Source organism: Convolutriloba macropyga, chromosome 6, assembly GCF_964194025.1.
Source record: "Convolutriloba macropyga chromosome 6, txConMacr16.3, whole genome shotgun sequence".
Classification (NCBI taxonomy): Eukaryota; Metazoa; Xenacoelomorpha; order Acoela; family Convolutidae; genus Convolutriloba; species Convolutriloba macropyga.
The window spans coordinates 41,834,036-41,855,701 of record NC_134473.1 but is presented as its reverse complement, the minus strand read 5'-3'; the positions used below and the strand labels follow the sequence as shown (position 1 = coordinate 41,855,701).

The 21,666-nt window shown below is 38.0% G+C and overlaps 1 protein-coding gene across 1 annotated transcript in view; it reads right to left on the bottom strand.

The window, feature by feature from the left end:
- LOC142341690 (armadillo-like helical domain-containing protein 3) overlaps window positions 1-21,666 on the bottom strand; it is a 153,934-nt gene that overhangs the window by 31,019 nt on the left and 101,249 nt on the right. The window contains exons 4-6 of the mRNA XM_075392842.1: window positions 19,698-19,763; window positions 8,624-8,693; window positions 8,047-8,107 (exon numbers count right to left, since the gene is read on the bottom strand). Coding sequence (XP_075248957.1) covers window positions 8,047-8,107; window positions 8,624-8,693; window positions 19,698-19,763 — 197 coding nt within the window. The remainder of the gene's footprint in view (window positions 1-8,046; window positions 8,108-8,623; window positions 8,694-19,697; window positions 19,764-21,666) is intronic.

Sequence of the window (21,666 nt, the reverse complement as noted above, 5' to 3'; positions counted from 1 at the left end):
CTGTGAACTGTCACCAAAGACATGTAATTCCAAGTGCTCGAACGAACCGGAGAAGTAGCTCCTAGGTATTTTCATTAGCCCAAGTTTTGGTAATTCTGCGCTCCAGGACTCGAAGCGCTCAATCATTTCCTTTGGGAGTACATCATCCCAGCTCTGACCGTGAAGTCGCCAGACATCTTTGAGGAGGAGCCGCGCTTTCACAGTAAAAGGGGAAACAAGACCAATTGGGTCAAATATTTTTGATACAAGACTCAATACCAGCCTTTGTGTAACAGCTTTCGAGGCATCACATATTGTTCCGCGGCTTACAACTAGTGTGTCATTTACATGATCCCACTTCAAACCTAGAACGTGGGATGATGACTCCTCTTTTGATGCGCCTATTTCTTTTGGAGCCTGTTCAACTGATTTGTCCTCCAGCTCGTCGAGGAGGCCAGGGACATTGCTGATGAACTTAGTCAGCTTGAAACCTCCCCTGTTCAGTAATTCGATCAAATCGCGCGATATTTTTTGTACTATGATGGGTGACTCCATTGAGTCAAGGTAATCATCCGTATAAAATTTCTGGCTAACGGCTTGCGCCGCCTCGGGAAAATCTGAATTATTGTCTCTCGCGGTACGCAGTAACGCATAATTAGCGCAAGTTGGTGAATCTTTTGCGCCGAATATGTGTCTTGTGTACTGGTATACCTCAATGTTCCTTGAGGGATCTTCCCGCCAAAGGAAACGCAAAACCGACTGTTCCGCTGGCAAAACACCTACTTGTAAGAACATACCCTCAATATCAGCGGAAACAGCGAATTGATGCTGACGAAAGCGCATCAGAGTGTGGATTAGTCTCTGCAACAGATCTGGACCGGTGAGTAATACACTGTTCAAAGATATACCCCGAAATTTTGAAGCACCGTTCAACACCCTACGAACTTTTTCTGGCTTGTTAGGGTTTACAACCGGGTGATGAGGTAGGTACCATTCTCTTCCGGCGCAGTGTTTGTCGTCTCGGCTTTCCACTTTGATAACATATCCTTTATCGAGATCGTCTTGAATTGTCTGTGCATAACGCTTGTACAAAACGGGATCTTTACCTAATCTCTTTTCCAATGATTTGAACTGCACCATTGCTGAAAAAAAATTGTTGGGGAGTTTTACTTCGTCTGAAGACCAAAGCATGCCTACATGATATCGGCCCTCATTGTGTACGGTGGATTGTTCGAGGATCGCAGTTGCTCGATGGTCAGATGCTGAACGGGGATCGACCTGCTTGACAGCCCCATATGACTCCATGTCATACCAGGATTTTATTTGGGTTGCTAACTCCGAATCTTGTTTAGCTACTGCCTTGAAACAAGTAGAAACCAGACCAGATGAAGATGGCAACGGACCGCTTAATACCCATCCCAACGGTAAGCGAACGGCAACGGGTGAGGATTTTGATTCGGTTTCAAAATACTCGATCGGGCGGATGGCGTGGTAAGCGTCTTGGCCTAGTATCATCTCGACGTTTGCGTAGTCATACGTCTTGTTCGGTAACACGCTTAAGTGAGGATACTTTTCTTGAATAGCAGTATTATCAATCATGTCGGAACCTACTCGTAAATTTGTTTTTACATAAGGGAGTAGATCAAACGGAGAGCAAGTGTCTTCACCTATTGGTTGGACAGTAACCTGTACAGATTCCGTTGTTATAGTTTCTTGAGTATTTATGCCATTCACGGTCAGCTTTAATGGGGTACCCTTCAATTGAAGACGACTAGCGAGCTCACTGGATATCCCAGAGTGACTACAAGCTGTGTCACAGAGAACAAGTGCTCTAGTGCGTACATCTGAGGGACATAAAAGATCGACTTCAAGAACCTGAAGAAGCCCTTTTACATCAGTTATTGAAGTGAGTCCCGAGGAACTAGCCGTTCCCATAGACTTTGCATTTTCAACTGTATTTGATGACGTTTTTGTGGAGTTTACTTTAGTCAGCGTGGCAACGTTGCTTTTCTTCTCAGTGCTTACGGGAAAAACGCGTTCTGCGCCGTGAAGTAATGTGTTATGAGTGCTTCGACAGCCCTCAATAGTGCATTTTCGTTGACGTGGACATGTTCGGAATGAGTGCTTGCCGTTCAAGCACGAGAAACAAAGTTGGTTTTCTGCAGCAATCTTAGCACGCTGCGTAGGAGTCTTTTCCTTGAAAGATTGACATCGCCAAATGGGATGTTGACATTTGCAAAGGGCGCAGGGCAATTGATCATTTTTTGCACTCTGGGAAGCTTTACTGGAGATATGTTGTTTTGCATTTGCATTAGCAGTAAAGACTTTTGAGGAGACTTTTGTTTTTGTTACACTTATGTTACCATTATCCTCGTGTTTTCCCTTGAAAGAGATTGCTTTCATGCGCTCATGAGCTTCTGCTTTCTCTTTCAGCCAATCGTTAAAATCTAACATGGTTGGCCTCAACCACTCTTTCTTCACGGTGTGCATTGACCAAGATTCTTTTAAATTTGGTGGAAGCTTTTGAACTGCCTGGTTTAAGAGGGACGAGCTACGAAGATTTGTGTCATATGACAATGACCTGAATACGCCAACGAGACTTGAGACTACAGTAGCAAAGCTGATTATACTGTCTGAGTTGTGCATTTTTACCGGTGGATAGCTTGACAATTTATCAAGATGCGCAGTTACCACTGCCTGTGGCTGTCCGAACTTACGCTCAAGCGTTTTCAATGCATCTCTGTACATTGAACCACAATAAGCAAATTCCGCAATTGCAGCCTTTGCTTTCCCTGTTACCAATGTTTTCAGATACGTTAGCTTAACGTCATCACTCAATGTCTGCGAATCAATCGCACTACTAAATTGGCCGTACCATTCGTGCCATTGAAGGGGGTCGCCGTTGTATTGAGAAAGTTTCCAATCGGGTAGGGGATCTCTCTTGCTGAAGCTAAGTAACTCGGCAAGATCTTTTTACTGTTACTTGTTGAGATGTTGAAGAGTGCGGCAAACAAGGATGCTGCATGGGTAGTGGATTTCGAGAGTAAGGCAGCGAGGATGAAACGGGGGGATATCCCGGTAGGAATGGTGCTGTTTGCAGCGCCTGGTTATCTACTATTGCACTGGAAATTGGATTATGGTAGTACGTTGTACCACCTACGGTGCTTACTGAAACAGGTACGCTTGCTGTGACATTAACATTGGACCTCTGCGGAGCGATCGGGAAAACATTTGATTTGGTGTTTGATGGAACATTAGCGAGGGTCCATGTATTCAAGTTAGGCCTGTAGTGACTGTGTGGTATTGATAAAGCCTGGTTGTGGAGTGGGCTTGCCGAAGCTGCAGGCAAATTTGCTTCTAATTGCGCTGCCAAGTGGTTGAGTTGAGCGTCGGCCGGGAAAGCACTATCTTGATTATGTTGAGGGGTGTATGCTGCTGTGGAAAAATCATGAGCTGGAGATAAAGTTTGTAAATTTCCGGTGTTTTGCGGCTGGTTCGCGTATGCATTGCCTTTCAGAGACAAGCTAGGTTGATTTGTTTGAAAAAACAAACCACGGTAGTAAGCAGATTCTTGATCAGCAAGAGATTGCCAGAACTGCAGTGTATTGTTCGGCAGGCCTTCATTTTGATTGTTTACTTCGGAGATCGGATTATTGAGTTCAGGCTCTTCGCTGCCTTGATTGATTTGCTGGATAAGATCATCATTTCCAATCAGATCTGACGGTTGAGAAATCAATTGTGGTAAATGCTGTTGGTTTTGATCGTTCATTTCTGATCGATGGTTCTCAAAAGTATGATTCTCGACAGTATTACCCTGTTCTTGGACAATAGAGTTACTATTTTGTGCATCTGCTGCCGCGGAAGAAATAGCTTGATCGAAACAAGCGCTGGATTTTTTCTGTTTGTGCGTCAAGATGGCTGTTTTTTGACTACCAACTGACTCAACCCAATCTTTGACGCGATTTTCGCTCTTTGTTGAGTAGATACTGCCATGTTTTGAGGAGCTATTAGTGGCGGTCTCTAAAAGCAAAGATTCATCGTCCATTAAGTTGATTTCCTGCATTTTAGCTTCAACGAGACGTTTTCGATTTTCCTCGTGCATTTTCTCGAGGTCTATTTGACGTTTCTTAGAAAACAATTCTATCTCATGTCTTCTCTCAGCCATTTCACGTTCTCTCTCTGCCATCTCAATTTCATACTCTGTTTCAGCTATTCGAGCAGCCGCTTTGTTTTCTTCCTCCACTTCTTCTCGTCTAATTTTTGCTAATATAAAATCTTTCCTGCGAGCCGTTGAAGCCTTCGAAGAGGTACTAGCAGACAAGGATTTGTGGGATCTTTGAGAGCTCTTTTTTGAATTTTCGTTGCCCTGAATGGAGTCTATATAGTCTCGGGCATTTTCCATATACTCATCGTGTCTTTTATTCACAACTGCCAGCCATTCTTCTAATTCCGACTGCAGTTTCTCTGCTTGTTCAGTCTTAGCTGCAAGGCCTATCAGGTTATCATTTTTTGCTATACAAGTTTCGAGTAGGTCTTTGCATTTGGTAACCAAACTTTCTACTCTCACTCGCCTCGCTTTTTCGTGGATAGCGTCGTCAATGCTTTCGTAAAGTTTGCACAACTCTTTCTCAATCTTGGCCCTTGCATCATACACCTTAGAAACTTTGCTTGTAAAGGGATTTGACATAATGGGAGGAAGGATACAACAATAGAATAACTTACAGATTTGGTGTACAAACAAAAAGGAAAGATGAAACAATATTTAACTTGGTCTGCGAAATTGGGATTTTAGGACAACAGTTTAGGAGATAGAACAAATTGGGAGATAGAACAAATTAGATAGAACAAAGTGATCAATAATTGGACAATTCTAGTGACAGGGGAAATAGAAGGTGGGGCGTAACTCGAGGAACGGGAGATTGGGAGGGGAGAATGACCGAGTCTCAATTACTATAGTTTCTATAACCCCTGTAGTTTAAACTGGGGACACAGAACACATAATCTTTTGAGACTCAGAGAGCAAAACCCCAAAGCGTAAAAGGAATATAATATCCGCGCGCAAGAGGAGGAGCGGAAACGGTCGCGCAGCGAGCGAGCGACGAAACGGGAAAAACGGTGGAGCGGCGGATGCGATAATTGAAAACCTTGACAAAGTGAGTGGTGCCAATCGAACGACACTAAAATAATCAAGCAACGAAAGCAGGACACGACGGAGCGACTGAGTCCTACAACTAACAAGCTCTATAACCCCTGTAGTTAAACTGAGGTCACCGAGCCGGAAAGAAATAGGACTCAGTGGAGACTCGAAGTTAACGCCGCTTCAGCGGCGAGTTTCTTATTCTTTTTGGCTCTACGGCGTCGTTTATTGAGTTTGCTATGACGAGTTTTCTTAAGCAAACGCTGAAGTGATTCCTGATGCGTTAAAATTAATGTTAACGATTTAAGTTCTAAATGAATTTTCTGGTGCAATTGATAGTACTCTTTTACTAATTTTGGATCTTTCTGTTTCCGCTTTGACACTAGGTCAATCAGTACATGGATAGTCAAAACGTCTGTTTGCTTAAGAAAACCAAAGATATTTGGTGCTCCGTTTCGTGGGCAATAAGCTATAGCTTTCAAACGAGTTTGGTAACTTTCTAGCACTTTAGAAAGTTCGGAAAACGCTAGTGCTCGAAAATTATTCGTTCGGTGAGAGGTCAGCGAATTGTTTATAGCGTCGTGCCAGATTATGACATCAGTTTTGTGCCGGAAGACGTTATCCAACTGATACTGTACCGTTTTTCTTTCGTTAACAGCAAAAGGATTCAAGCTTAATCCTGGAAGTGAAAATACAGTGCTTTTATACCGTTTTTGGGTGCCTTTTGGTAGACTATTGATGGCGTGGAACAGCGAACTAGCACCCAAAATGAATACCAAAAGCTCGCATCAACGTGTATTTACCGTATCGGGACAAAAACTACGAACCTTTCTTGTTTTTTGATGTTTTTTTGAGAATTTTTCTCAAAAATCGGTAAAATCGACAATTTTCAAAAATTTGGTCAAAATTCAAATTTTTTGTTGAATACCTGTATTATACTGTTACCCCAACTACACTGAACAATAATTTACCAGTTTATCAAAAATTTGACCAAATTTTTGATTTTTCAAATTTTCGACCTAAAAATAGCAAAAAAATTCGATAAATTTATCGAATTTTTTTGAAAGCTGGTTTTTCAAGTTCCTACACCTTCATTACGTTCGACCAATATCAATTTATCAGTTACGAGTGAGTTTAATTTTTTCGAATATAACCAGTTTTTTTTTAAAGTTTTTACGAGTTTTTTCGTCAATTTTCGGTCACATTCGCCTTTTCTGGTGAAATCCGTCTTTTTCTAACCCAAATTGTCTCGGTCTTACAGTTTTTGTGATGCTCGGTTGCACTGCCCCGAAGACCACGTCAGGATGTTCCAGTCACCCGATTTGCATGTAAAAATGATGACTGAAACCACCTCTCTCACTTTTTGGGCTGGGAAGCCGACTCTTCACAAGTGTTCACAAGTCCAGTTGTTGTTGTGCTCCCTGATTTTTTCTCTCGGTGGACCAAAATGTCCGCTCTCGTTGCGATAACTTTCAAAAAGGATCAATAATCGAAGTCTTTATAAAAAAAAACTAATAAGAATTCAAGACTTAATTTCTTGAGATTAGCAATGTATCGGTACAAAGTCGATATAGCAAGCAAAATCCTGTTTCGGTACAGGAAATCCAAATTTTTTGTATTTCACAACGTATAAGATTCAACATATAAGACTCGACACCTATAAGACTGATAAGACTCATAAGACTCAACGTAAGAGAAAAACGTACGTAAGATTTACATCAGACAACTAGCAAGGTTGTTGGCCAAACGTAATTGATGCTCTTTTCAAGGTCGGAATAGGTCAAAAATGCTATTAATTTGACCTCTGGATTACATCTATATCAAAAAAAAGAGATTTGGTCCCACCGGGATTCGAACCGCAACCTCTAGATTAAGGGCCCTAGGTCCTAACCATTAGGCTATTTCCCAGTTGGAACAATGTGTGCGAACGCACAATTAATATGCTCTTTCATTTACGCTTACACGCAATTGCGTCAGCAACAGACATGAACAAAAGAAAACAGTTTCCTTTCTCTCTGCTCTTCAATTCGTTCAGCCGTTCGACCTCAACACTTAGTGTTTACGTGCGGCTTTGTGTGCTGTTTAAAATGCAGTCCAAAAATTAGCGATCAAAAAAGACGCTCCAACAATACTCCTATTAGAATCGTAAAAAAAACGCCCAATACAAATCAAATTCTTTGAACTAAAACAAAAAGACAGCGCCCCAACATAATTCAAAAATTCTTTTCAATTGTAAGAAAAAGGGAACGCCTTAATAATAGCCGTTGAGAGGCTAACGGTGGCTTTCAAATGCTGACACTCTCTCTGTTACGTACACATATGACATACATGATCTTTTGTTAATACGACAGCAGGAGTAAGAACATCCATTAATAGGTTAAATTTTTAAATATTATGCAGATCAAACCGTTAAAACAGAAAAATATCCATTAGAACTATCCTTTGAGTTAAAAATCAACTATTCCAGTGAATTACTATACTGGAGAACCACTTTCGACACCTGTTATTATAATGGCTAGACTGTGGCCAACAGCCCTCGTTTCAACTCATTATTACCTCCATAATAAAAGCGAATCCTGCACTAGAACCCGTCAAATTGATACGCGACAGAGGCACGAAAAACAAGAGATACACGGTAGCTTTAAAAGCTGAACGACGGTTCAATATTTTATATTTGGCATATTCGATGGACTTTGAGGAGCACATTTCCAACTGTTTAAGGAAATTAAATACAAAAAACAAACAAATCTCATTTCTCTATCGCATGACCGTTTTTCATTGATCTTACTAGTCCGTAATGATTCAAATCTTGCCGTAATTCGGCATGCTCTGGCGTTTTTGGTTACTCGTACGTGGTGTTCCATATCCTATCAGCTGATGCTCAATTCTTACACGATAAGTAAATTGGATATTTTGTTGATCTAACTTACGCGTGCAATTCGTACGGCAACGATTTCTTCAGCTGAGTAGAGATGAAATTGCACAGCAGTTCTAAACAACACAACAATAATCGGTTCTGTTCCATCATAGCCCATACGGAACATTATCCCCATCATGGTATATTTACAGTCATGGGCGGTGCCATACCGTATACACACTCCAAGCGGCGATGGGTTTATAATGGGAAAGATCCCAAAATCGGTTTCCAACAACAGACATATCCCTCGAAGTTTCTCTCGAAATGTCCCGAATCCGGTAAAGCCCTCAGCTAGTTGCAAGATTTGCGTCGTCAATTTACCAGGTGCATCTTATGGCTTTACAAAATGCAAAGGTCATCAAAGAATCTCGAGTGTTAATTAAAGCATGGAATCGATATGCTCTGCCCATCACAATTAGAAACGATGCCTCAACCTGCCATTAGTTGGGTTCGTTAGGCGTCTCTTTCCCATTATACCCACTCACGACGTCATAATCACCTCCTAATGCTATGTTTACCATGAATGGGGGTCGGCTGTACGTTATATGACCACTAAGATGGAGAAAGACCCCGTTATAAGGTTTACTTACCCAAAAGTGAGACGACAAGCGAGACAGACTTGCGTTGCTTCTCTGTTCCCGGTTTCCTGTGACGCATCGGCTGAAATCAATCAGACTATTAACATATGATACTCTATGGAGATTTTGGCTATAAGAAACATCTTCTGTTTATTGCTGAAGAGAACATAATAGTAGTAATTATCTCAACACAGATTTTTCAAACAAAGTTAAAGAGGATTGGCACCTGCGCATAACAACTGGTTAATAAATGGGTAAAGCATACCATCAACGGTAAAGATAACCGTAACCAAATACTGACATAGGCATTAAATCAAAGAACATCGAGAGTTCAATTATAACGGGAAATAAACATGGCTTAAATGAAAAAAAAACAGGCTTAAAAAGTGGAAACGTAACCGCTGGGGTATTAATTGTAATCGTATCTTATGTTCAACAACAACCCCCCTGTACCTAGCAGAGACTCGCCCCCTTCTCTGCTATATTTTACCACAATATAATTTGGTCTACAGTTTAGATGCAGAATAGAAGTTTGAGCGCAATTGCGGACAGCTCTTCACGGCCATGCCTCTCATGCGCTGAGCGATGTAATCCGGATATCGCGGGTTGGTTATCAACGCGCCCGCCGACCCGCACGTTGAATTTTTTTTTGCCTTGTAATCCAATTCGGCTAATTGCCATAGCATGGCGTATTTTATTCCGTTCAGGTCAACATAGTATGCGCATACGTGGAATAATATTAGTCGTCTCTGATGATGAACGCAAAGTAAGCCGAAGTAAAAGTAAGCCGACATAAAAGCAAGCCGAAAATTATGTAATAGCTATGTAATCTATCAGAATTAATAAATTGTTAACAATTACAATCAAGGTTGTGCACAGTATTATAAAAGTAAAATGTATTCCAATGCTACACAGAAACAAAAGTACGTCAGCTTTTTGACATCTAAGGGTTACGGGCCTCAGCGGACCGCTACTCATGGCCATGCCTCTCATCCGCTGTGAGATGTAATCCGGAAACCACGCGCGTCCACTGGCCTACAAGGGGCAACTTACAATACCAGTATCCCAAACTTTTCGGCTTACTTGACCTCATTTTCGAAATCTGTCTTGCCTGCCCAGCAGCTTCCTTGACCGCCACCGTCTCTGATCGATTAATAAATCGCTTGTTGTTCCGACCCTCTTGAGGGGGGGAGGAACTATATACTCAACTGGGTTTTTTTTTGTTCCGTGAATTTTCGCCGCTCGATATATTCATCGTAGAGAGTTGAGACTGGTATCATTAGAACGCTCGTCCAGCGTAGAATATGGAATTAAAAAGTTTTTTTAATTTTCGTTTTTTACAGAGAGTTATCGAGGTTTAAACTTCTGAGAAAAGAAGAGTGAATTCACGTTGTTTTTATTCACATTTTCCGGAATTTTTGCCTAAATTTTCGTCAATTTTGCTACAATTTGTTATAATTTTTATAAACAGTATCGCTGATTTTATTTTTGAAGACGAAAAAGCATTGTTGATTGTTTTGATTTCATTTTTTTGGTCAAAAAATCTGGACAAACATTTCAAAATTTAGCCTTTTTCATCAAAAACAGCATGAAATAAGCTACTTTTGTCCACTTTGATTAAATTTGCCGACAGTAAACCCCCAAACAACACTTATACAATCTTTGTAGACTCAGAGGGGGCTATTTCTACTTCAGAGTCCGCTGAGAGTGCACTGTAGTTAAAACTTTGCCGTTTTTTGCTAACTTTACTCGTTGATTATCAAAAATGCAGATTTTATTTTGAGTTTTCAACTAACAAATTATCTATATCTACAACATTCGAAAAATCAATTGTTCCTAACTGACAATAAGTATTTACAGGGCTAGTTTTGGGCCGTTCTTGGACTGTTACAATCCGAAAAAAATCGGGTTGTAATCAGTCGGTCTTTTTTTTTTAAAAAAAAAAACTTTTTTTAATAATAAAGAACAGAACATATCAAATCAAAGCTCAGGAGTAATAGGTCCGACCAATTCGCTTGCTAAAAAGCTCCAGGCTAATACATTTAGTTTTTTAATTGAAAGTTTATGGTCGTTTCTTTTTTAAAAATAATTGACTTTTCAATAAATAATGGCTTAATTAACTTTTCCTCTATTTTTTTCTTAATTTGTTCAACTTCCAGCTTAGTGTCAGCAAAAAAAGACTGCTTCTTCTTTCTACTGAGTTAACATTTATTCTCGGTTGCAGTTTTAAGCCTGAAGTTATTGTTTTCTGGCTTTGATACGACAAGATTTCAGATTTTTGTTTGTTTTGATATTTGCCAGTTTTTCACGTATTCTAAATTTGTCACATTATCAGATTATTGACAGTTCTCATGTCACCTTATTTGCATTCAAAATGAGGCACAATTGAATATATTAAAATTCTGAAGGATATATATCATCGTTTTAACGGCCTCGACTTTTTAAATTTATTTTGTCTCTAACTGTCATTTATGATTTGTCGGTTCGGTCGTATGAAATTTCCTGTATAGTGATAGCTTTCATTGGCTTTTCATGGAAGAATAGAAGAACCAATATTCTGATATTAATAGATAGCTGATGGCTTTCATGACTTTGAAAACAATCGTTTTCCAAAATTTAAAAAAAAAACTTTTTAATTTCGCAATTTTGTTTTTTTATGTTTCTTTTTGTTACCTAATCTCGTTAGTTAATTACAGGTCAAATATGACATTTTGGGTGTCAAGGGAATAAAAGGGATTGGTGTCCCAAAATCTTTTTTCTAAAGAATTTGTTATGACCTTACTGGCTTCGACATCGGTTTTTCACAAAAAAAGTAAATTAATTTGATTTTTGTCATATTTGACGTTCTTTTTGTTGATGCAAGAAATATTCTGGATAATTACAGGTCTCGAGGGCTTCCTTTTCACGAATAAACGACCCGATTTAAAGAGCTCTTTTGTAATTAATGCCTTTTATGATATTGAATGTAATTTTGTTTCGAAAAAAAATCAAAAGTATTACATACTTTAGCACTTCGCTTTTTTTGTCTACTTGTTACCTAGTGTTACTAATGAATGGCCACGTACTACATTATAGCTGTTTGAAGAAGGCGCAATCAAATATATTTTGTGTGCCAAAATTTGACTTGACTGTTTTGACAGCGTTTTCCGGCAAGTTTCAATTGAAATTTTGTTTGTTCTTTGTTGTTCTTTTTAGCCGCTTTAAAAAATGAATAAGGACAGGTCCTAATGCCCTTCTATAGAAGCAGTGGTAATCATATATTTGTGGCAATTTTAATTGATTCCTAATGGAATTTATTACTTTGAAGTTAACTGTTTCAAAAAAATAAGTTAATTTTTTTACCTAGGTGCGAAGCAGAAAAAGATTGGTCTCATAAGCGCTTTGAACATGAATTACTTTACTGCACTGAATGCTTTTACTCCACTGAATTATTTGCTTGGAAGGCTATCTTATCGTTCATACAGAATTTTTTGGAAAAGACTTGGGCTTTTTCGGGATTCACAAAAAATAATTTTTGGGTTTTTCTATCTGTTCCTCATTTGGTAGACAATTATGCCAAAATTGTGGATGGGCGGGGTCGGAACCTTATGTGCCATCGCACATTACCGAGCCGCCTTGTTTAATTTCTATTTAAGAATAGCCCCCCTTGCCATTGTTGAAAAGATCCTTGTAATCAGCTGAAGCAGGAGCGAGGGTATGGAGCCTAGACGCACTTAAAGGCTTAAAATGGTGTTTTTAGAGTCCATTACTTTGAACATGTTAGAATAATATTATTAGCGGCCCGAGAAACTTAGTGCCCTGAAGTCCGAGGGGTGTAAGATTTAAGGTCCAACTTAGTATTATGTTACCCATTTATGTGGTCTTCGGGTGTTGAACAGAGTTGTCTATTCAGACCACTGTAGCCCCAATCATCGCAATTTTGTTTTTTCAATCTATATTACAAATTTTTGGGCGATTTGCTTATTTCCATAGATTTCACACGTTCGGGGAGAAACCTTAGCAGAGCAAAAGTTCTCAGTAGCAAAAACTCGCCAGTACAGTTAATCCTCCCAAAATTCTGAATGAAAATTATGATGAGAGACATATGTCAAAATTTCCCTTAAAAATAGCCACAGGACCATAATAATTGCTACAAACTTTCTTTGAGAGCAGTTAAAACAGAGCAAGAGAAGCAAAAAATACCAAATTATGGCGAAAAAACAAAACCAGATTAATCCACAGCACAAGATCAGCACAATTACCGAAAATGTTCCCTCGCAAAGCACAGGTGAGAGGCAATAAATTTTCAGACCGTCATCCTTTCTAAAATCCGTGACAACAAAACTATTTATCTTAAACATATAAAAGTTCATTAAGTGAGTTCAGAAGTCATCTTTTGAGTGAGGTAAGTCAATGAAAAAGTCAATTCCAAGAAGTCAGGGTAACACGAAACTAAAATCTGTTAGACGAAGTTAACATAGCCGGCAGATTGCCGGAATAGCTGCGAAAGAATAGACCTGCGTGCCATATAATAGAGATAGAAACAAATACAGATCTAAATTGAAAAATCGACGCCGCTCAAAAAAACTAGGTAAAAAACATTCAGCGATAAATTAATAAAGCTTGTTAAAATTCATTCCGCAGAAGCCTCCTATTAGGGACCTTTACTGCCCGCACATAGGAGTTCCTTTGACTTTAAACAAATTCAAATTAAACTTAAGTTTTAAAGTGCAAAAGTCATTTTATTGAGTGAGGTAAGTCACGTATGATCAAAATCTAATCACGCAAATAACCTACAAACTTTTGCTAAAGCGAGTGAGAAATGACGGCACGCGCGCAAATGCCGTTAGTGAGAGGAAGAAGTCATTCAGAAAATTTGACTTTTTCAGCTTTGCTGTGTGAACAAATGTAAAACGAAAAAAGAGCGTCAAACGAAACAAAAAACATAGCCGGAAGAATTCCGTAAGCGACTCGAAGCACCAAAACTTCACAAAAAGCTGAAGCCATTACCTTTTGTATTAAACCATTAACTCATTACTTCCGCGGGTCTTGATCTAAAAATCGGTGAAATTTAAACCACTGTCACCAAGAGAAAGAAAATGTAGCAAAATTTTATTATTGAAAACGTTTGGTAACGTTAAAAAAGTCTGAAATTTTTAGGATGGTCAAAAAACTGATAGCCTGACAAAGCTGACAGGTTCATCAATTGCCCTCAGATAATTAATGATTCTAATCTCAAAAAGATCGCTAAAGCAAACGGCAGATAAAAACTTTTCAAAAAAGACAGGAAAGTCAAAATTATTCAAAAAAGAGTGCTCAAACTTAAGAATCAGAGAACCACTACAATTAGATTTCTAATCACGGCAATTAAGACAAAAATAATACATGATCATTCCTTGTTGTATATATGCTAGACAGCATGATTTCTTACTAATTCAAAAAATTAAAATCATAGAAAAACAAAAGCAACAGAATAATATTCAAAGGCAAACAATCGTCTAAAAACAATACCAAGCCCGGAAGAAAATTGCAATGAATAGTAATAAGTCAAAAGGTTGGAAAAGACTTTCTAGCAAACTCCCAGTACTGCCTTATTTTGAATTAAATCAATTGCAAACCGAAGAAACCAAGATCTAAGAAAAAGCTGAATTCATTCAATTTTTTAACAACTGAAAAAATCAATATAACGAATACAAAAGCAGGTGCCAGGGCAAAACTAGAATGATACAGACGAGAATGTGAAGAATATGGACACAATGTTAGGAACACCGTAATAAAAAGACCAATTCTTGATTTTTGAAAGTTAAAAATCAAATTTAAAAAAATCAAGAAAAACGAGTACATTTCATTGATCAGCATTCGAGACATAGAAAAGACAACGAGTAATTCGAGACAAAAATCCAACTTGCTGAACAGAATAAAACAAGAAAAAGCAGAATTCAGAAATACGAAACAATGAAACATTTCGCAAAAAAGTGGTCAAAAAATATGTAAGACTGCATTTATGAAAAAAAATTGTTTTTCAAAAACTTAATACCAAAAAAGATTGAATTTTTATTGAAACGAAATTAAAGTTCCTCATGTTCCCCAAAATACTATTTCTAGTAATTAAAAGCAAAATACAAACAAAAAACTGAAAAAAAAATTGGCAAAAAACTACGAAAATCGGATTAGCAAATGTACAATTTTATGAAACAAAATTACATCGAGGTAGAAAGAGGCATTGAGTATATGAAAGGGAAGTTGCCATATTAACTGATTTTTGACAAAAAACAGCTAAAAGATCCAAAAATGAAGAAATTAATAGAAAAAAAAGCCAAAAATTAGCTAAAAAATCAAGAAATATGTGCCAATTTCGCATTTGAAACGCAATTTCAGGCTATGCAAAAAACTGTGCTATCAAATTCCGGGGTTTACATTTCAACATAGCATTGATTAAAAATTATTTCTACAAAAAACCAAATTACAAGCAAAAAAAACTAGGCCACTTAGACGAAAAAACGGCTAAAAACGGTTATCTGTATGTGCCATTCAGTCAAAAACTACTTTTCAATGTCAAAAAGTCATTCACTAAACGCAGCGCATGATCAAAAAACTTCTCTCGCTCAGAAAAAATTAGTTCACACTGCAATTTTACTCGCTTTCGCTTTTAGGTCAAAACATCGTCTGAACGAATAGTACTTCCGGTAAAAAAAAACCTTAAGAAAACCAATACTCCTCTTCGAGTCGTAAAAACCAAGAGCACCACAATATAGCTTCGCTCAGCTTACAGCTTCGCAGCTATAAAAAAACATACCGGACAAGTCTTGACCCACAGTTCGAAGAATTTTCATTGACTACACAACAAACTAGACCCAGAATGGACTATGACTGGAATAGGAAAGAAATGGACTAGAATTTTCTGTTCATATACCGTTTTCTCATTCTACTAGAAGTAGAATGCAAAAGTTCACGCCAAAAAACCACTCGCTTTTTCGCTCCACTTCCTATTTCGGCGTGATTAAAATTTTAACCTCAACCTGACTTCATAAATCATGCAAATGTGTAAACAGATCTTTAAAAGACAGCGCCCAAAACCCATTCAATTTCTTTGAACTGTAAAAAGGAAAGCGCCTAAAAAATTAGCCGTTGAGATGTTGACGACAGCTGTTCACGAATGTGTTTCCAGGAATATAGTTTTTAATAAAACTTGCTCGTTTACTGCTCATTAAAATGTCCATTATATGCACATAAAAATTGAAACAGCAAAGCAACAAAACTCACGAACAACAATATACAGTCAGCTAAACCAAACCAATCAACAAAAACCGAATTAGATTCGTGAAAAGAGCAGTCGGCTATTCAAAATTTGACTAAAAACAGAGAATCTTGAAAACAGGCCAGGCGTTTCAGATCGACTTTCCAGATATCAGGGACAACGCTCTAAAAAATCGCTGAGTCTCGAAAAATGATTGCTCTAACAAAAAATAGTCCTTGATTAGACCACAAAGATTAATCCAAAAATAGACCACGACGGTAACCAGTCGTGGTCTCTAACAAGTGTCTACACAAATCAACAAGTTGGAACTCCGGAAAAGCAAACTTGAGATTAAGCTATTAATCATCATACTTATCTCTACAAAACTATACAGCGAAAACTTACACTACCAAAAAAATATCATTTTACATGTTTGGTTTCCATTTCCGACCTGGCGGAGAATTCGTCGCGACAATTTTAACTGATGTGGTTAGATCAGGTTCTTTGTTGTTGTTCTTTGTTTTCAAGAAACATAAACAGCTAAAGCCTCCAAGTTTACCGATGTTTCTACGAAATCACCACATCACTCTTTTTAAGTAAAAATAGCAAGAATAGTCTCTCAAAAGACTCTGTCAGTTTGTTTGTTACAACTTGTTGAAGATCTTGAGGGTGCTCAAAGTTCAGGTTGTGCTTGCTACGCAAAGAAATTGCCCCAGAAACTTCTGCATGAGAGGGTTCGATATATGTGTTCTGAAATTGCGGTTCTAATTGATAAATGTCCTTCTCCAGTGGTGATTCAACTTTCGCTTTGTCTTAATACTCATTTCGATTTTCGCTCACCATAATAGTCAGTATAAGATTTGTGTTGGATGGAAGAAGTGTTCAAAAACATACCAGGTGAAGAACCTTACGAATTCAGGACCATTATCATATACAAAAGTCTTAGAAATTCGGAATCTCGATGAAAAAAATTGGAGTTTTTTGTTTTACTCGAAAGAACCTTTAACCGGCCTAAGCCGTCATCGACAACAACCAAGATAAATCATCGACTTAACTGTCATTCCATGAACATAACCCCTATGGATAAGGAGCCACTGCCAAATGTTCGCTTCAGGCCAAGAAGATTGTCTATCCTAGGCTAGGCCTATGTCACTTACAATTTTTATCTCTACATACAAAATGTTGAACGCCTCGGCTGAATTCAGTCCGTCATCCTATCATTCTCTTCACAACCGTTCCCTTCACAACCGTTCACTATCACAGTCGTGCCAGACAAAATCCATCCATTGAGTTATGTATCTTCTCTGCTGGCGCATAGTTCAAGTCAAAGACAAAGCTAACTAGAGAAACCTCACAACTTGTAATTATTACTGATTCCGTCTTCAAGTCTTCCTCGTCTGGTACAAAGAGACCATTGAGTGGTTCGTGGTCCACCTGCAGTTATCCAAAAGACAATTGTATCTGCAGCACTTGAACAGGAACTTACAATCGAGAAAGCCAGCTTCAATTGAAACACCGTGTTCTCGCTCTTTTTTGTAGCACAGCACTTTACACAAACCTGCTCGCTTTTTTGCTCAAGTCCTGTTTCAGCGTGACTGCAATCACTACAACTCGACACCAAAAATTATGAACATTTGATCAGATTTTTGAAAAAAAAACAGCCGGAAGACTCCGCAACCTCCTCGAACTAACTCCCAACTTTACCTAAAGCCAATCAGCACTCAAAATCAGATTAAGATTCTATTGGACCAAAAACCTTCCATTCTGCGCGAAACAAAAAACAAATAACCATATATACCGAGGTAACCGAAAGAAAAATGAAAAGAAAAATCAACCCAATTAGATTTCTTGTTACAAATTTTGCTATCTCAAAAAGGAATGTTAGAAATTGTCTAAGAAAGACTGCGCTAATTTAGTGACTACTGTCATGTCAAAACAGTCACTAATAATGATTAACACACAGTGATTTATCACGCAAAAATGAGTAAGTACAAAATTCTTTGATTAATAATAAAAAAAATGGCACATGGACTGATCAAGTGTCCACCTTTAGTATCATAATCGAAAAAATAGACAAGGAACAAATGAAAAAGAAAGACGAAAAAAGCGAAAGACAGGAAAAAATAGTCAAAAAAAAATCAGAAATGGATAAAGAAAGATAAATTAGACATAATTTGATCAATTTTCTGAAAACAAGACAACATAAACTGATTCCTATTAAATAGAAAAAGTAGCCCGACTGCATAACAAGCAAGCGTACCTGCCACCAAAAAACTTACTATAAACAGTAAGAAATTTAAATGTTTTGAAAAACCGCTAAAAATGCGTTTAAAGCGGCTGAATAAAAAAACTCAAAATTCCATCTAATATGAACTTACAAGGGCCAAAACTGTTCCGAAGCACACGATTGCTCGTTAACCTATGCGAGAAAACCATTTACGCCTCAAAAGTTAATTAAATTTAAAAAAACTGAAAATGCCCAACGTGATTAAACAACACTAGCTCGCTTATCTAAATTTTTTTTACTACTTATCGCTGACACTCAAATTTTTCTATGAATAAAGTCCTCTAAGGCTTCTAAGTTCACGATGTTTCTATGAAACCATCACATAACCACTTCCCCGAAAACGTTCATGAAAGTAAGAACCTGACAACCTAATTTTTTCAGCAGACTTCCTCATAACCACGAGGAACCTGCAAAATACACGGGCAACTAAATCGAACATTGAAGGAGGTGTGGGGTGAGTCTTAGGGGGTTGGGGGTGGAGGGGGGTCCGGTGTAAACTGTTACGGGTGCAATGACGTGGAGGGTGTAGGTAATGTGTGTTGGGGGGGGGGGGGTGCAATGATGGGGCCAAATTCTTAAGAATTTCCCTTCACGCCATAAATTTACGCCTCCTAGAAAGGTTCGGTGAATCGCATACATAGAGACTAGAAAGCCGTAAGGTTCGAAGAGAACTTAATGCCCTCTGGGCGCTGCCTGTTGATCCCGTTTTAGAGGACGGGATAAAAATTTTAACTTTTCGGATCTTTTCCGTTTGTGCACCCCCCCCCCCCCAGTACGCTATGCTCCCCCCCCCCCCATTACAGAGCACGTGTCATTTCATGGTAAATCATTACGTAAAAATACTGCACGTGCTTCTGGGGGGGGGGGGTGCAAATAATATGCACCCACTATGCTGGGGTTGAGGGGCACAGCTAACACGCTTTGTTTAATGTGGAAATGTTTCCTTTTCCGCGGCGGCTTATAACCGTCTATAATTCACGTTTACACGTTTATAATGTTATATTAATTGTAATAGATAGGTCCGCCTCTTATCAGACTATACAGTCTTAGTATCAGCCCAAAAGGTTCCGTTAATTTGTTTGTTTGTTTTTGGTTTGCTTTACATAACTGAACTGCTTCAACAGTGATGGTAGAAAAGTTGGATTTTTTCCGTTGCTGCCCCCCCCCCCAGCTTAGATCCGCTTTTACTGTCAGAGAATGATCGCACTGAAATAAATGATATGGCATTTGGAGATTGTTTATATAAATTTATATGGCGGTAGTTCCGCTCTAAGGACCTTCACTCGCTGAGTACAGTGGGTTTCCCCAACCAAATGGCTGGGCAACGGCGACGACGAGGCACTTTTTTTTTAACTCACTCAAGATTACAACAAACCAGAAGTATTTTACGTTTGATCAAACGAGTCTACGAGTTTTCGCATGGTCATATCCATTCAGATATCAACTCATCGCCCTTAACTCCCTTTTCCATTCAGGGTTTCTGGGTTCATTTATGAACACTCATCACTTCTCTGGTGGTGAGTAATATTTTTAAGGCACCCCAACCTGCAAGTAGTCAAAGATAAACAGAGCAATGTAGTTACCGGCTGGTATAGATTGACTCTGAATGTGATGGAACTGTCATGAAGAAAGGCATTCGCATACTGGTCCTGAAACACATAATTCATAGAGAAAAAATTGCTGCCATTAAGTCTAGCGGGTCCCTTTAAATGTCTATATCTCAAAAGTATGTCAAATCAGCTGAGCCTCCAAATTAAACTGTCGAAAACTCTGATCACATGTACAGCTGCGACTGACTGCTTTCAAACTGATAGCTTTGGACGTCTGCTAATATCGATGGAAAGGAAGATTTTTCCCTGTTGTAAAACAAAACCATATCGGAAACATAACCCACACATTCTAACTTCGTAAATTTTATTTTTAGGGCGCAAATCAGTTTGGATCAAACATTATTCTTAAACTAAAAGTAATGATTGAGCAACAAGCCATATATTATTACCAAAAATTCTGTTGTTAGTTTTCATGACTACAAAAAGTAGACTTCTTTGTTTTAAAAGGAATATCCGTAAAAATCATGCGCACATAATGTTCCGACCGCTTCTCATCACATTTTTGATCGAATAATACAAAAACCAAACTTTTTTTGAACTTTCGATGTCAATGACAAGTCAAACTGGAGTGGTGATTACAGCAATGGAGGTGTTGTAAAGTCAGCAAAAGCAAGTAATTTCAAAGCACGAAACTTTTCACATTAGTGATGAAGGCGAAAAAGAATTTCCAGTTTTTCCAAACAATTGACTTCAGTTTTTGCTGCTATTTCTCATAACTTTTCATGAAAGCTACAAAAATAATAAAAGCAGGGCATTCTAATAGGGCATAGTAGCAACTGCCTGAATCCAGCAAACAATGTGCAGCTACAGGTTTTAATGACTATCGTTGTTTTCATAACATTGATAACTTCAGTCTGTTATTTTTTTGTTTTATTCTTATTCCTTAGCCTTATTAGTGACAGCTCCTATGAGCTTCCTAAAGAGACCTAAAACGTATTTAAAGTTCACAGTTAACGGTTTACATTTTTTGCTTTTTATGAAACTTTTTTGGTTTACCCGTATTTTTTCCTTTTTAAACCTAATCTTTAGCTCAATCTAAATAATGGCTGTTCCCAATTACTTTATATGCACGCAAAACAGAACTTAATGTTTTCAAGGATAGCTAAAGATTTCTTTGCAGTGAATTCACTTGCTTTTAATAAAAAAATCAAAGAATTTTTAAAATTGGCTGTTCTGTTTGTTTTTATTGCCCTTTCACTTCAGCTTTCTGATCAAGCATAGAATTATCTGGAAAATAATTTGACCATTTCGTGTCGTTATTTTGCTGTTATTGTTGTTGTTTTTCTTGTCTTCACACTTAGTGTCATTCGGTTCTAAGTAAAATTTTGAAGTTATAAATCTTTAGCTATCAAGTGAAAACACTACAAAAGGATGTTTCGCGCCTGGTTAGAAAGTAAATGGGACCTACCACTATTGTGAATAAAAGATGACGCTACATAAAGTATATCGAATAATGCAAACCGCAAAAGTTCGAAAATCTAAACAAATGTAGCAAAGTTATAAAAGCCGTAAGCTATCAACTAAAAGCAATAAATAGGTTTTTGATCCAAGATTGGAATCGTGGATCAAAAACCTACTTATTGCTTTCAAATGACAGCTTACGGCTTTTATAAATTAAACTACATTTGTTTAGATCTTCGAATATTTGCGGTTTCCATTATTTGATATTCTTTCTGTAGTCTCATCTTTTATTCTCAATAGTGATAAGTCCCATTGACTTTATATAGAGGCGCGAAAGATCCTTTTTAATGTTTTTACTTAAAAGATAATGATTTATTACTTCGAAATTTTACTTTCAAATTTAATTCGACTCCTTAATAACTGGTTTCTGATGGTTTTCTAATTTCACCTAGGTTTTCTGATGAATTAAAAGTCTGCTAATTGGTTTTCAGGGGCTTCATAACTTTGACATTATTCGTTTTCCAAAAATTATCAGTGAAAA